Source organism: Lampetra planeri, chromosome 76, assembly GCF_965212315.1.
Source record: "Lampetra planeri chromosome 76, kcLamPlan1.2.h2, whole genome shotgun sequence".
In the NCBI taxonomy this organism is placed as follows: domain Eukaryota; kingdom Metazoa; phylum Chordata; class Hyperoartia; order Petromyzontiformes; family Petromyzontidae; genus Lampetra; species Lampetra planeri.
In genome coordinates, this window is record NC_136181.1 from 1565945 (window position 1) to 1582212 (window position 16268).

A 16268-nucleotide genomic window follows, 5' to 3' on the forward strand; every position below is an offset into this window, starting at 1 on the left:
TTTAATCCGTATGGTAACCTAGAATGATATGAATAACTTTTTAAACTCATTGGTCGGAAACAATTCGGGTTTCCAAGAGTAACCGGCAAGTGTGAACAAATAACGTCACAAACTCAGATTGTCCGTAGAATGTGTTATTTACTTGCAGTTACTTAACTAATTAGAATATACCTCACAACAGGGGCAGTTGGTTAAGCTTTATTCATGTTCATTATTAAAACATGTATTTCTCATAACCATGTTGGGTCAAGCAAGGGGGTATGTCGTTGAAACTAAACTCATCAAGGGTGAGGGGGTAGACAGTAGTAGCCAAACAAGGTTGAGAATAACCACTGCTCTACACTATAACAATTGGGTGCTGTTAGTTCCATTGCATGAAGCAACTACTGCAAATAAACAAAAATAACTTCCCCGTTCGGTTGCCGAATGCCCAACCATTGCCGTGACGCAACGCGAACCGGCGAAACGGAATGCATTCACAAGGGCGTCTCCAGCCCAACCCTGCTTACAGACACTCGCAGCTGAATTGCTGCTTCACGTATTTGATAGGCGGCTCACATGACAGAAGGTTATGCGCGAAACTACATAGCGTTTCAGATAGATTGTGGTCGTGTGCTTCCTCGCAGGGAATTTTGCAGAGAACCTTTCAGGTAAGGACCACGCTAAATACTGAAGATGTTGATACATTCATTTATTCGGTTACTGATGTAGTGTTGTTGTTGTTGTTACCAATCCATAGGCGAGTGTCATGTTTGCAGTGGCAAGCTTGCTACGTTAATAACAAGGTGACCTGAGTTTTACTCTTCGCCACAGTTCAATTTATATTTGAATCTGTCCCGAGGCCCTCCTCCATCCAAATCGCACTGCGCAGCCTGGCAACGTCAGAGCAACAACCCCCATCCTGAGGTGGATTGACAGAGGGTTGCACTTAATTCGCATTACGTTTGTATGTGAGCAGATATGTGCGCAGGCGTCAGAGCCAACACTTAAACATGGACAATATACCGCTTAAAGATTGTACCCAGTTTCCTCGAATACGCCTGTCGAGCAGTGCCGGATGAAGCTAGTGTGGGTCCTGCAGCATATGTTATGAAGGTGCCCTTGAAAGTTCGGGGCCAGTAGCATATGCTACTTTTGCTACTAAGATAATCCGTCTGCTGTCGAAGCGTATCGTTCGTGTCCTTTGTCCTTGTGGCTGTGCTTCTTCATCGTTCTGTGCCTGAAGTATCTCCAATAATATTTTAGTGCCTGCGTGACTGCGACTGTGCCGTGGTGTATGAATGATGAACTTTTTTTGCACCATCCACAGCCAACCGCGAGATGATGGTTTATTCTCCTTGACGAATTTGGTTAGCTCACATTACCTACATTTCAATCCAGGTCGTCAGTTCGTAAAATGTATTAACAGAAAATATGCCTCTTCCAGATATTAATCCCTCTGCATACAAAAAAATAAATTATTAACACATAGTATCGATATGGACGAGAGTTTTACTTGTGTTGAAGTAATGCTGCTGTAAATATAGACTCCAATAGGGCCATGTGCCGATGGGATGCGTAAAATATTTTGCATTGTCCATGTAGAGTGACAGACGTGTATTGCTGTTTCTATTTAATTTGCGTTATTCACATCCACAACGAAGCTCATGATTATTTTGTGCTCCGTATGGTAATAATTTTTGCGACGATCGAATGTAATTGGGGATTGCCTAATGGACATCTAGTGATTCACTAAGACCGACCTCGAGCTGATGAGAGGCAGCATGTCGAAACCGGTGTAGAGTTTTATTTTCGTTAAAGCAATGTTGCCGATATGTCATTAAACACACATACACATTTTTACTGATTATTTAACGCTCTCGAATTAATGTTTCACGTGGTTTTCCAAGTACACGTAAACCCATAGGTGCATAAAAAAAAACTTAAATAACAACGCACGATATGTGTCTGTGCTGTAATTCACCTGAATCTGATTTCGGTCTGCAGCTAGAATCATATTTGAACCGGTTATGGTCCTGCCTCCTCCAACAACCTGCTTTGACAAAGCATGGCAAGTTAAGGGCAAATAATCCACATAAATCTCTTACCCATGAACTTGACCGCATGATCCCTGTTTTACGTTTCCTTAATTTGGCTTCCTATTCAATCTCGAATCAATTATATAAATCGCTCTCTTTGTTTAATTTGGCATGGGCTTACTTGCTCATGCTTACCTTTATGCCCCCCATTCTGCCTACGCCTCTTCCTCATCTGGCCTAGGAGTTACTTATTACACTCACACACAAAATGCAAGACTGTTGATGGACGAGTCTACTTATAACACATTTGCATCTCCTTCAGTCTGGAATGCAGTCCCACTCCATACATGGGCCATACGGTCGCGAGACGTTAACTACCTGTAGCGAGGTGCAATGCTTTGATTGGTGTAGACCTCCTGCTGGTGTCGGAGCCTTCTCCTACATTAACATTAGCTGCCCCCTCCATCTCTAAACCTTTATAAACAGCTTGCCCTCAGAGGCTAACCTCCCTGTTCCTGATGACAACTGCTTGTGTTGCGATCGAAACATCGTGATATTTTTATTATTTATATTACTTTCTTTCATTTTTATTGTTATTATTTTATTGTTATTATTTTTTCTTTCTACGCGACTTTACCGAAATAACCATGGAATATTGAATTATTCTGCACATTCAGTATTTTTTTCAAATATTATACAGCATTTAGAGATGCAACTATCTGAATTATGCCATGTTATTATGATATAAAATCATGTGATGATTGTAATCGAAACGCGAATGGACCAACAAAGGGCTATCTTGTGTTTGCCTTTGTACTATTGTATCAACATTTTAGAGTGTCGCAATGTAACTCCTACAGGACAGGTGCTGATGATGCATCACTCTCGGTGGCTCATTTGGCTTCTGCTTCAACCTGTCCTCGCATATCAACTCGGTGAAGTATTTTCTCCATTAACGTCGCCGTTGTTGTAATTAAAACTCAACCATTTAAAACATGTATATAGATACATGCAATAATAATAATCATGATAGTTAAAATTAACACCTCTTTATAGCACTGCTCTGTTTCTGTGGCCAGCACCAAGCCCGGCCCTCTTTGTCCCTCTAGTGGTGATGTTTATATATTGCACCAGGTTATCATTTGAGGCTGAGTCGACCTAGAGGAGGCCCAGGAATAGTTCAGATAAATTGTCTATGGTGTTGGTGGCCGTAAGCAGGAAACGATTTCGGGTCGCCAGGTTCATATCATAGCATGCTAACCACTGCGCCACCGCTCTCCATATACACAAGCACAGAAAAAACATCTTCTTATCTCATTTTAATTTATATAGCGGCTTGACCATGGCACTTAACAAATAATTAGCATTTTTGTTACAGCAGAACGGTGTGATGAGATGAGTTGATGAGAAGGATGGTAGTGCGTGTTGAATATGATGCTGCACAAAATAAATGATGGATGTGACAATGAGTGGTCAATGATGAGCAAGTGTGATGAATTTGTATGGAAGTTGGGAAAGAGGATGATGGTGTTAATGATGGGGACGAGATGGGGAAGATGAGTTTGGGTAAGTGAGGGAAAGTGAGCTTTAAGAGAAGAACGAAAAAGAGACAGTGAAGCTGATTATTAGAGGTGTATGGGCAGTTATTGTTCCAGTGTAATGGGGGCAATCGTGATTGGGCACAATGAGGAGGGGGAACAGAAACAGCTGGAATTGTAAATTGAGATGAGCAATGATCTGTTAGTGCCTTCCCCTCGTCCCAGTCTTAAGCCATGAAGGGCTTAGTCGTATCAGAGCCGGCATGTGCCCCGTTCAATCTGAAGGCTTAAATATATTTCCTGCACCAGTATCCCAAGCCCTTACCACAGTGTTCGTTCACTATTGAAGAGAGAGAACGACTCAGAGGCGCGAGAAGGACCCACGTATAATCAACAAGTCAGCCATGTGGTGAGCCGGAGACAATATTTCCCCAAGCTCTGCGATCCTCTACATATTAACGTGCTATCGGCCCATTCATGTTTTACATGTTAGATGATAAATTGAGCATAAGGGAAAACCCACGCGTGTGAGGAGGAAACACTCTATCCAATTCACATATAGCAGGTTGGGTCCACATATTTACTCTACTGCATTCTCCTGGCGAGCCAGGGCATGTCTCATCCTCGATGCCCAGTGGAAGGGAGTTTCACAACATTCTTGTGATCCACCAACCCCTCCCCTCTGCAGTGCTGCATTATAGGTATATGCCACCACCGCGCAAGCAAACTGGTTTCTTTGATACAAATCGCAGGAAAGCCATCCTGAAAGCAGATATTCTAACTCCTTCTCTGAATCCATAAAATCGTTTTTTTGTTTGGGTTAGATCGCATAAATATAAATATGTAATTAAACCCACCACCACCCGAAACAGCCAATAAGCAAGGTTTGTCACGCAAACAAAATATGCAAATTAGTTACTAGTTCAGCACACCGGTGTCTTGGAGAGTAATTGTAAACTACATTTACAATTCGAGTACGACATTTCGTCCTTAATTACAACCAGCCCTATCAGGCGATAGCCAGAATTGTGGAGTAATCTTCCTGTTTCGGTCCTTAAATAGAGGGGTTAGTTTGATCATTCGCCGGTAGCGATGGTTGGTGGATCAGAAAAATGTTTCGAAACTCGTTTCTCGTGGGCATCGTGGAGGTGACACACCCTGGCTCACGGGCAAAAGGCGATGCAGAAAAAAGTGGACTCCACCTGTCACCTACTCTGTCTGTATGTGATTTTGTTCCTCAATGTAAGCACTCATTATTTTCCAATAACACCTTTGATATATAGAGGCTCACAAAGATTGGGTAATCATTGGCGTCGACTCATTGTGTGGCTGCCTTCCCGCGTGTCTGTGGTTCCTCTTCGCACCTCTGAGTTGTCCTGCCACTATGCCAGTGAACGAATACTGTGCAGCACGTTACACGTTGAAACTGTTATATTATGTTTTGTGATATCACGTCTCAGACTCTCCACCCACTATGCGGAATTAATCAAGAGTTGTATGCTACACATCAAATATTTTAACCGACCTTGAAATTGTGGGTTCACTCTTTTTCAGTGAGCACAACTCCAACGACCCAAGCAGGTAAGCATTTACATTTGTCAACCTAATATTGGCTCCAAGCATGCCTTTATGTGGGAGGTTAAAGGGTATTTGCCCGGCATGTGTTGGCTAATGACACTGCTTGTGCTAGAGGGACCTCCAGCACACACGCTTGTAAAAAAACACGCTCAAAATTAACCGTGCAAATATAATAAGAGGCGCCAGTAAAGGCCAGGTACAGGTGAAGTTCTATGCTTTGGTTTAACAGGGATGTAAAGAGGGGGAGTGAAGGGAGGAAACCAAGTTGTAGACGAGTGGCAAGGCTAATCCAGAATTGTGACGCAGCATTTTTTTTTGTAGGAATGAAGAGACAATTCTGAGGATACGGGAAGGAGTTAGAGGAACTCAGTAGTCCTTTAGGCAACTGGCAGATTTGTTAAAGAGGACCTTGGGATGAAGATATCCGGGAGGGGCAAATTTGAATAAATGTACAGGTTACAATGATGAGTTATATAGAGGACGTCAAGGGAAACATGTATAGAAAAACATAACTCTGGTATTATTTTTTTGTTGTTGTTGAACGTGAACAGTTTTTGTATATCTGCAAAGGAGTGGATTAAATTGTCCGTGGAAGATAATGAGTCGTTAATGAAAAGAACATTTATGTTAGAGACAAAACAGAGCTATGTGGATCACCAGAGTTAATTGTGAAGCTATCAGTTTTGCTATCAATAACTGCTGCATATGATAATTGTTTTTTTTACCCTTTTATCTGGCAATAAAACTGACACCTTTTTTACAAGGAGTCATGTTTGCATTGACCACAATACCTGTGGTCGGAATGCAAACAAAAAACACAACTCTGATAATGTATGCACTTTCCTTGAAATTGATTGGTCCACACCCGAGACAGCTTTCCTTAGAGCCTAGTCTCACATGGTGTTGGACCAGATGACGCCAAAAGGCGCACAACTCAAAGACAATGCACCATCAGAGTACGATAGCTCGGGGTAAGCATTTACACCATTGGAACTGCTGCATATGTTAACCTATCAGAAAGTTATACATTTTATCCTGCAGTTTAGAGTAATTGTTAAATAATACTAGCTTCGCAAGTAGTGTGGGATGCCAGACACGACCAAATACTTTAGAAATGCCAAGGCCTATTATCATAAACTCTCCAACCGGGCCAAGCCTTGAGCCCCATATATAATTTACATAAGCTAACAAGTCACCTGCAAATCGTTCTTTATTAAATCCATTCGAATGATTACGTGAGAATGTATGTCTATAAGCAACGGATACTCAGATTGTAGTCTGCCAATCAGATGTCTTAAAAGAGGTTTTTGCAGGTGTTACCTGGGTAGAATTGAGTTGCCTGCTGTGTCCGTGAGATGTGACAGACTGAAAGACTCGAGAAAAGTAAACAATTTGCTTCCCAAGCGGCCACATTCACACCATTCACATACAGGAATGCACAGTATAATACATGCAAGTTAAGGTCAGCTATTCATCTCACAAAACCCACTCTACTTTTTCACTACACATGACAGCATCTCTAACACCTCAGTTTTTCCGGAATAATGAAAATTTGCCTGACGTGTTTATACCTATTTTTGGTTCTTTCGGTAAAGTCACGTAGAAGGTAAATAATAAAATAATAAAAATAAAACATAATACAATTTAATTCTCACGACGTTTCGGCCACAACGCAAGCAGCCGTCCTCAGATGAAGAAAGAGAGCTGTCGGAAAGACAGCGTCCTAATGAACACTGCTAAGCTTGGCAGCGTATTTTAAGCTGGGTGGGAGGAGTAGAGCGCCTTGAGAAAGGAGTTTACATATCAACAAAGAATGAAGCATATTGATGACAAATGCAGATATGGGATTAGTCACTCCTTGTGGAATGTGTAGGCGGTGGGGAGTCTCAAAGTCATATTATGCTAATATATTATATAGGATGAGCAGTAATAAAGGGAGATACATTTTAATAATAAAGAACTGCAACAGCCCAAACCACTGCGTATCAAGCTAGTGCATTATTCGGAAAACAAAAAGAGGAGTTTCTAAAGAACTACACATACCCTACTACCATACAATTAACCGATGTGAAACAACTACATCAATATAATCAATGTACTCAATATACTCTCAAATAAGCTGAGCTGTTAACATTAAGTAACTGGGTATACACTACACTATATAATGACTACCATATAGTAAACTGATAAAAAAAAATATAAATTGCATCAAAATAATCAATTAACTCAATATACTCTCCAATAAGCCGAGCTACTAACAATAAGTCATTTACATTACACTTCTATGTGGAAAAAAGTGGCGGTTTTTTTCTTTAACGTTAGCACCACGGAAAGCGGCGAGCGTTGTTCAGACGGACGAGTCCATCTATGCTTGGAACGGAGAAGGGGGGAGATAGAGAGAAACAACCACGGTGCGCTACTCTGTCCTGTGCGGCGTTACAACTATGCTATAAACTAGACTACTATACATTACAATATTATACCTTCGAATCTAAACTACACTGTATGATATTGTATACACAGCCCAATATAAGCTCTAACATTATGCATTATATTGATATGCCTCCAACTAAACTGGTTTCTACATCACACGACTATACACCGTACTATACACTGCCATAGACAAACCCCAACATTGAAGTATACACTGCGTTCCTATACACTACCCTATACCTTAGACTATACATTGTAATATTACACTATGTATTATTCTACAAACCCTATCTTATACCACACTGCTGTATATTCACTATACAATTACGATAATATACATTATCTTATACATTCTATTAAACATTACACTATTGATTATTATACAATCTACTTTACACCATACCATTGACTGTTGCGTGAAAGGTACTAAGAGGAAGCAAAGAAATATGTCAGTGGGAGAGTGGTAGCAGGAAACTTGCAGCGGAGCAAAGACTCCGATCCGTGAAGAGGATACAAAAGCTATATAGTCAATGCCAGCGAATCGAATGCGGTCTGAAAGTCACTGTAAACGTGAACACAATCAATTAAGACCCAAAATAGTTTATCACGTCCTTTCAATGATTGCTGAGCCAGAATCCATCTTCTCAGTTGAAATTGTCTCTGTGTTTGTATATGTTGATGGCCTCATGAACGAATCTCTCATGGTAGCCGGATGGCTTGCAGAGAACCTCTGTCTTGGAGAAGTCAATGTCATGTGAGCCCACTGAATTATAACAATGGTCTGTCACGGCTGAGGTGTTGGTCTTACCGTGTTTCAGGTCTGCTTTGTTTTCACGGATGCGGTCCGAGACATGTCGTTTGGTTTCTCCAATGTAACTGCTACTACATAGGGAACTTAGTTTGAAGACGCCAGGGTACTGTATTTCTGGAATCACATCTTTTACAGATAGGACCAGATCACGGATTTTTTGTACTGTGTCGAATCGGACCTGGATCTTGTGTTTATTAAGGATTTTGGAGATCTTTTTCTTTTTTTGTGACCCACACAATGTACGGTAAGGTGATGGTTTTGAATGGCTCCTCAAAAGGATCTTTCTTCATGGTTGGAATGATGGCTTTGCGGATTGTGTAGTCGGAGTAACCATTAGCCCTGAGAGCTTGGTGTACGTGCTTGAGTTCACTGGCAATGTGTTCCTTGTCGGAGATGCATTGCGCTCTATGGTGTAGAGTTTTGACGAGGGGATTCTTCTGGGATGGATGGTGGTGGGAATCCGGTTTTAGGTAAGCATCTATATGGGTAGCTTTCCTGTAGACAGAGTGGCTCATTGAACCATCAGGTTTCTTTTTTATTAGGATATCCAAAAAAGGTAGCTTGCCATCTTTTTAGACTTCCATGGTGAATCTGATGGCTGGATGTATGGAATTGATGTGGTCGAGGAATTGGTCTAGAGCAGGCCGGCCATGTGGCCAGATGACAAAAGTGTCATCCACGTACCTCTTCCATACAGTCGGGCATAGAGTGGCAGTCTGGATGGCGTCAGTCTCAAATTTCTCCATGAAAACGTTGGCTACAACTGGAGATAGGGGGGGGCCCATTGGGGTGCCCTCAGTTTGTTTGTAGAAAGTTCCATTCCAGATGAAGTATGTGTTGGTTAAGCAGTGTCTCACCAGGGGAGGTACCTCAGTATTCAGTCCTTGATGAACTAAATCTTCAATGATTGCGATGGTGTCAGATATGTTTATACATACGTGACAAAAGCCCGGTTCATCATTTCACATGACGTGTTATTTCTAAGAACAGATTAAGTTTACCTTCATCTTGTCCCCATCCTCCTACAGTCTCTACAACAACAAGACCATGGCAAGGTAATGGCACATAAACACTCACACAGCGGGACAAGACACGCAAACCATTAATCGGGGGTATAGGAGCTCCATTAGTAAATACGACTGTAAAGTGTATCAGATGAACGTTTGTCTACAGTACATGATCAGATTATAGTAGGATACCGTTAATTCATTGCAACGAGGTAAGTGTGTAAACGCAGCTAAGATGGTGCATGGCAGCATCTCCCCTCTGTTGGGTCCCTCCCCAAGCGTGACGCTTTCATCGAAGAAAATGAGGCACAAGTATGAATGTTGATTAGTGGAGATTTGTTGATAAGCAAGTATGGCATATGACGAGAGAATAACAACGTGACACTCGTTGCTTTAGGTGTGCAGTGGCAATTGGCTAGTTTTCTGTAACACCCAACAGAAGAAAATGACATCACCAGACGGTAGGACTGAAACACTGATCTATTGCACCAGGGTTATTCCAACTAGTGGTCTGCAGGACAGATGAGGCCCTCAAAGGCTCTTGGAGTGGTCCTCAGAACTATGGCTTACTGAGAAATTTGGCCTGCTGCGAATTGTTCGGGTTAAAATGAGTAAAATAGTAGATGAGATATCTGGTGGTCACGGGCACAGATGTTGTGAGTTTATGATACCATGTCGTTTGTACACGTAGGCTGCAAGCACACGGTAATGTTATATCAGAATTAGAATATGTATTTATACTGGAGGAATCCGATGAGCGATAAAGTTATTTTTCACAGATGTCCAGTAGTGGTGGGTGAGAACGTTACAACAACAATATATAAAAACGATAGTAGTGCAATATACAAGCATGGTAAATAAATCACCCAAAAAACATACAAATACAACTAAACCATCCCCATCCTACCAGGTAAAGACCACTGAAGTATTTTTCAGAAACGACCTGGCTACAAATAATTAATAGCTAAAAAAACGGCTCATCATTTGGACATTTAAAGCAGAAAAATAATACAAATAATGTGTCCCTGATGGACAATGCAGTTGAAGCACCTTGGCAATTGCTACATCTGTATCTATAAAAGAGCAAAGGGAAACTGTATTAAAGCTCGGGTCGGTGTACACGACCATTGAAACGGACTCAGATCACAATCGAACGCTTGCAGAAGTTGAGAGGTATCCAGCGACAGGTGGAGGCGGATACTTTTGAGACATTGGAGCTGAAATTCGTCGGTTTGTGACAAAAATGGCAGAACATTGTAGGATGATGTTCCACTCTTGTAAACCATAAAGAAGGTTATTCTGAACTAAAACACACCACAGTCGGTTTCTGAGAGGACAAAGAGCAGATATTTAGGCCTATAACATACCTAATACTATACACTACATTTAATGTATTAACATGTTTATCTGGTACGTACATGTATCTGCGTGGACACACATATATAATGGGAATGTACAAACCAATGTATAATGTTACACCTATATGCATCGGAATAAGTCATATTCCTTCACGTTGCAGATACGATTCACTTCTACAACGAAAGTGGCACCATATCATCGACCGATTATGCACCCAACGACATGACCGTGGACTATCTTTTTGTCATTCACACCGTGGATCCGCACGTTATCAAGATCAAGTTCCAGTGGCTCAGGTAAATGGCTCGTCACACAATGCACAGCAATAACGGGTTTTCCTCACAACATGCGGTAGTTCGATGCATCCCAAGAAAAGGGCGCACAGAGCGAAAGGGCGCACAGAGCGAAACGGCACAAAGAGACAGCTCCCTACCGAGTCGCGCATCCAGTACACAAAAAAATGTTGACCCACGTCCAACCGTATGGCCACACATGAAGTGAATTCAAACCACATCGCAATTTTTTTGTCTAGAAATAGGTGAACAGCATATCAGAATAGAGGATATGTATTTATACTGGAGGAATCCGATGAGCTATAAAGCTTTTTTCACAGATATGCAGTCGGGGCAGGTCAGAACGTTACAACAACAAATAATGCAAACACGATAGGAGTACAACATATAAGGAAACTTAAACAAATCACTTCAAAATACAAATAAAACTAAACTATGTTTTATCTTACCAGGTAAAGCCCATTGAGCTATAAACTTCTCAGAAGCGACCTGGCTATCACAATAATAGCTCAATGAAGTGGTTTATCACGTGGAAATATATAGCAGAAAATTTACGTAAATAATCTAGACCCATGTTTCTAAACGTGAAAGCAAAACCGGAGGACGCAGAGAAGAAATCCACGCGACCACGGGGAGAGAGACATGAAACTCCAAATATTCAGCAGGCGTCAGGGTCGGGATCGAATCTCCGACCTCCTGCTAAATTGCACTCCCATAAAGCGAGGGAGACCTGTATATATCAGACCACCAAGGACGTGAACTAGCCTATATAGGAGACAGTACATCATAGTTCAGGTGAATATTTAGTCTCGCTGTGTACAAGAATCTACGTCCAAATAACCTGAAATGCACTGGATCTTGAGCATTCCAGGTTCATCATCCAAGCTTGGATAGTGATTGGACGATTAACCACCACGCACAAAGCAAATTGTTATTGACTGCTGGGTTGTGTGCTGGTTAGCAAGGTTCAGTGCATCAAAGCCCAATGTCATACTGAACTATGCTCTCGCTATAACAACAACCGCGATTTATCACAAATTGGCAGTTACATCACCACGGCGGTAGTGCCAGGCTATGTGTACTTATAAGGTCACGTGCAGTTTCGAAGGCTCGCTGGCAGGAGGTCACGGGACAGACCTAGGTACCATGGGTTGACTGACTGAGATGACTGGCAGATGCACCACGTGTGCTCCCTACTGTTCTAGTTTGCTGTGTTTTAACACCTGACGCTCCACTCGTTGTTGTGAGCGTCACTCCTCTGTCCTCCGTTATTTTGCCCAGTGTATGAATAATCTACTCACAAATATCATTGGCTCGGTATCTGTGAGTCCATTGAGAGATGGATGCAGACTTCCTGAAGGCGTTGCTTGTTCTTGGGCAACTGTTGATCTTGCTTCAAGCCTGTCTGATTATACAGGCTTACATCTCTCTGAAGTGAATTTGTCACCACAAATCTGACACACTCTATCTGACTGCATAAGTGTTGACTACAAATACGACAATGTTAAAGCTCAATTCGCTAAGGCAATGTGTATGTGTGTATGTGCAGTTTAAAGAATAATGATTATCCGTGCTCTCAAAGCGTGGAGGTGATGAACGTGAATTTTGGCGTGGACATACTAGCCCATCTATGTGGCACAACAAATGGGTCCATAACCCCAAACAGCATAAAATCTATGGGACCGGGAATCAGCTTGAAGCTCTCCTCTTCGAATCCTCTCGAAGGTATGTTCTAAACCAGTGACATAATGTGTCTGTATGTAAATTTATTTCGCACACCGTACGTAGACAACCGTACTAATCGAACTAAACTCATTAAAGATAAAATAATAAATTAAATAATAGCATACTACGACGTTTCGATTGCAACACAAGCAATCATCATCAGGTATAAAATAAATAGCAACAAAAATCTAACCAGAAAACTATAGACAGACATATAAGCAGACAGATATCACAAAGATACACAGAGAGAGAAAACGCATCGGCACAAAGAGAGAGATCGTCTCTGTGACGAGGCCTTAAATAGAGAGAGGGGGGCGGGGGCGGAGAGAGGGAGGGGGAAAATAAAAAATTAGCATGTCAATGAGTAGGGCGACGTGTAGTACGGTACGCAAGCTTGAAAAATTAGGAGAACGGGAGAGAAACACACTAAAATTAAATAACCTAGCAAAATATCGAAATGTAATGTAATGCAACACAGAGAGTCGGTCAACACACAATTAACGCATAGCCTGGTTGATTACGTATTTCAAAGATTGTTAAGTTAGAATTTAAGTGTGAAAATTCCAAAGAGAGGACACAGGCAGAGAGAGGAAACAAAAAAACCCAGAGAGAGAGAAAAAAGATAAGCTTAAAACTTCCCCGTAGAAGTGGTTCAATTTTAATTTGGAGCTTTCGTGACTGCAGGGATTACTCTTTGGTTCTTTCGGTAAAGTCACGTATAAAGATAAAATAATAAATTAAATAATAGCATACTACGACGTTTCGATTGCAACACAAGCAATCATCATCAGGTATGAAATAAATAGCAACAAAAATCTAACCACAAAACTATAGACAGACATATAAGCAGACAGATATCACAAAGATACACAGAGAGAGAAAACGCATCGGCACAAAGAGAGAGATCGTCTCTGTGACGAGGCCTTAAATAGAGAGAGGGGGGCGGGGGCGGAGAGAGGGAGGGGGCAAAGAAAAAATAGCATGTCAATGAGTAGGGCGACGTGTGGTATGGTACGCAAGCTTGAAAATTAGGAGAACGGGAGAGAAACACACTAAAATTAAATAACCTTGCAAAATATCGAAATGTAATGTAATGCAACACAGAGAGTCGGTCAACACATAATTAACGCATAGCCTCTACTCGTTGGTTCTTTCGGTAAAGTCACGTATAAAGATAAATGAATAAATTAAATAATAGCATAAGACGTTTCGATTGCAACACAAGCAATCATCATCAGGTATAAATGAAATAGCAACAAAAATCTAACCAGAAACTATAGACAGACATATAAGCAGACAGATATCACCAAGATACATAGAGAGAGTAACACAGGCACAGAGAGGGAGATCGTCTCTGTGGCGAGGCCTTAAATAGACAAAGGGGGGCGGGGGCGGAGAGAGGGAGGGGTTAGAGAAAAAATTAACATGTCAGGGTTGGTCCCGTTCACCGCTGCATCTCGGAATACGCAAACAGTCAGCATACATTTTATTTAGAGAGGCATAGCGCCGTTCCTTTTATAAAGACTTTGTACATTGTATTTATAATAACCCGTGTATTTGAATTCTCTTCGTTCAGGGAACGGGTTTAAAGTGACATACACAAGTATTGCTCCAACAAGAACTGCAAAAGGTTAGTTCTCCCTTTTAAGTTTCATTTCAATTGAGGAGAAATTGTGTAAAATGTCTTGGACAACACCACACATGAACATTGCGAAATTCTTTCCATCAGATTATTGTTCTTGATTTTTTTGTTCAGAGGTAGACAACTTGAGCGATATTATCAATTTGTCAACATCTCTCCATTTTCATCTCAATTAAATCCCCATACACCCCCCCCCCTCCAGCAATCTCTTTACTCGAGCAACTCAGGTTTTATGTTGTAGCGTCATTGGGGGTCATCTGGAACCATTTTCGCAGGAACGTCTGTGCTGTCGAAATCCTGGCTCTGTTAAGTAAGGCCTAATATCTGGTTTGTTTCCTCTTCCAATAACTCTCTTTTTATAAATAACCTTCTTATTTAAAGCTGGCTCGTTCTAGCGCTGAGCTATATGGGATGTACTTAAGTATTTTTTTTGTTACCAAAAATGATAGCTCAACAAAGTGGCTTATCAACATGTGAGACTACATTGCAGGGAAATAATGGAAGCGTATGTTGATTCTAAATGTGGAGGGAAAAACCAGAGGACCCAGATAATAATCCACTCGACCACAAGGAGAGAGACACGCAAACTCAGAACCCACAACCTGGAACATCTGGTTATCGATCTTAACAGATTATTTGACTCATCGTTGCATGTCTAACTGCATACTGACCAGCTTTATCTCTAACCACTTGCTTATAAAGCTACAACGTGTGGCCATTCAAAATTCCACAATGGAAAGGAGTGTTAAAAGCTACGTTTTGGCAACATATTTTCAAGGTAAAACTCGTAAGCTATTATAATATGAAATTAAATGTTGTGATATTGCAATTCTTTCACAAAAAAACATCACAGCCTGTGGGGATGAGTGGCTCGGATATTCAAATCCGTGGGTCGTGCAGCTGATTTCCAACCACTCTTCGAGCTGCTATGCAACCATTATCAACAACAAGTGGCTCGTGACTGTGGCACACTGCTTCAGCAACACGTAAGAACCACATCACACGACTTGTACAATATTGCAAATAGTGCCGGCAAGAAAATAAATGCATCTTACATCTTATTCTATAATTACCGGCTCTGGTCAAAAATTATTAGGAATACACTGCATCTCGCCTTATCTCGGAAGGGCATGTTTGAGGTTGGTTTGTATTTGATTGAGACAATCATGTTGTTAAAGGCTCAGGGCTATGCGGTGGGCAGCAGGGGGCAGGGGAATTGTTTTGATGTACTCCATTTCTATCCATCCGTGTCTATGCTACTCATCCTCATCAAACCGCACTGACTAGCATGGTGAAGTATGGTTAAATAACCCCGATGGCACGGCATGGGCAGAGTAATAATATTTATACTGAGAATAGGTTTTCCCATTTTTCTGGCAACAAAACACGTGTTAAGTTGTTAAAACACCAAACTGAAACATTTTACAAGGAAGCAATAATTGTGGTCAAAATGCAAAGACAATGCAATATTATCAGATCTTGATTTGAAGAATTCGTGACTGCAGGAATCCATACTCTTTAGTTATTTAGGTAAAATGACGTAGGTAGACAAAATAATAGATTGCGACGTTTCGATCGCAACGCAAGTGGCCGTCTTCAGGTGAGGAGGTGGAGGAGGGGGAGCCACCGCATCAGCAAGAGGGCGGGGCCAGAGAACGAACGGGAAATGTTTCCCGAGATGGCACTGCACAGACCCGGGAGGGGGGAGGGAGAGGGGAGGGGCCGCCGCAGCAGGCAAGAGGGTTGGGGCCAGAAACCCGCACAAACGCACGGAAGAGAGAAAAGTGCACCGACCGTAACACAAGCGATCATGAAAGACACACATACAGAAACACCACAGCAATTCACAGTCCATCACAACACG

The 16268-nt window shown here is 41.6% G+C and overlaps 1 protein-coding gene across 2 annotated transcripts in view; it reads left to right on the forward strand.

The window, feature by feature from the left end:
- The first annotated feature begins 518 nt into the window (after positions 1-518).
- The window catches only part of LOC144737960 (transmembrane protease serine 11E-like), a 38072-nt gene continuing 22322 nt past the window's right edge, over positions 519-16268 (forward strand). Inside the window, exons 1-8 of one of the 2 annotated variants that reach the window (XM_078620869.1) lie at positions 519-650; positions 2879-2953; positions 5111-5137; positions 9407-9433; positions 10905-11040; positions 12587-12762; positions 14339-14392; positions 15258-15390. In XM_078620869.1, the coding sequence (XP_078476995.1) occupies positions 2890-2953; positions 5111-5137; positions 9407-9433; positions 10905-11040; positions 12587-12762; positions 14339-14392; positions 15258-15390 (617 nt within the window). In that variant the 5' untranslated portion in view covers positions 519-650; positions 2879-2889. The remainder of the gene's footprint in view (positions 651-2878; positions 2954-5110; positions 5138-9406; positions 9434-10904; positions 11041-12586; positions 12763-14338; positions 14393-15257; positions 15391-16268) is intronic. The other variant, XM_078620868.1, reaches the window with a different exon arrangement.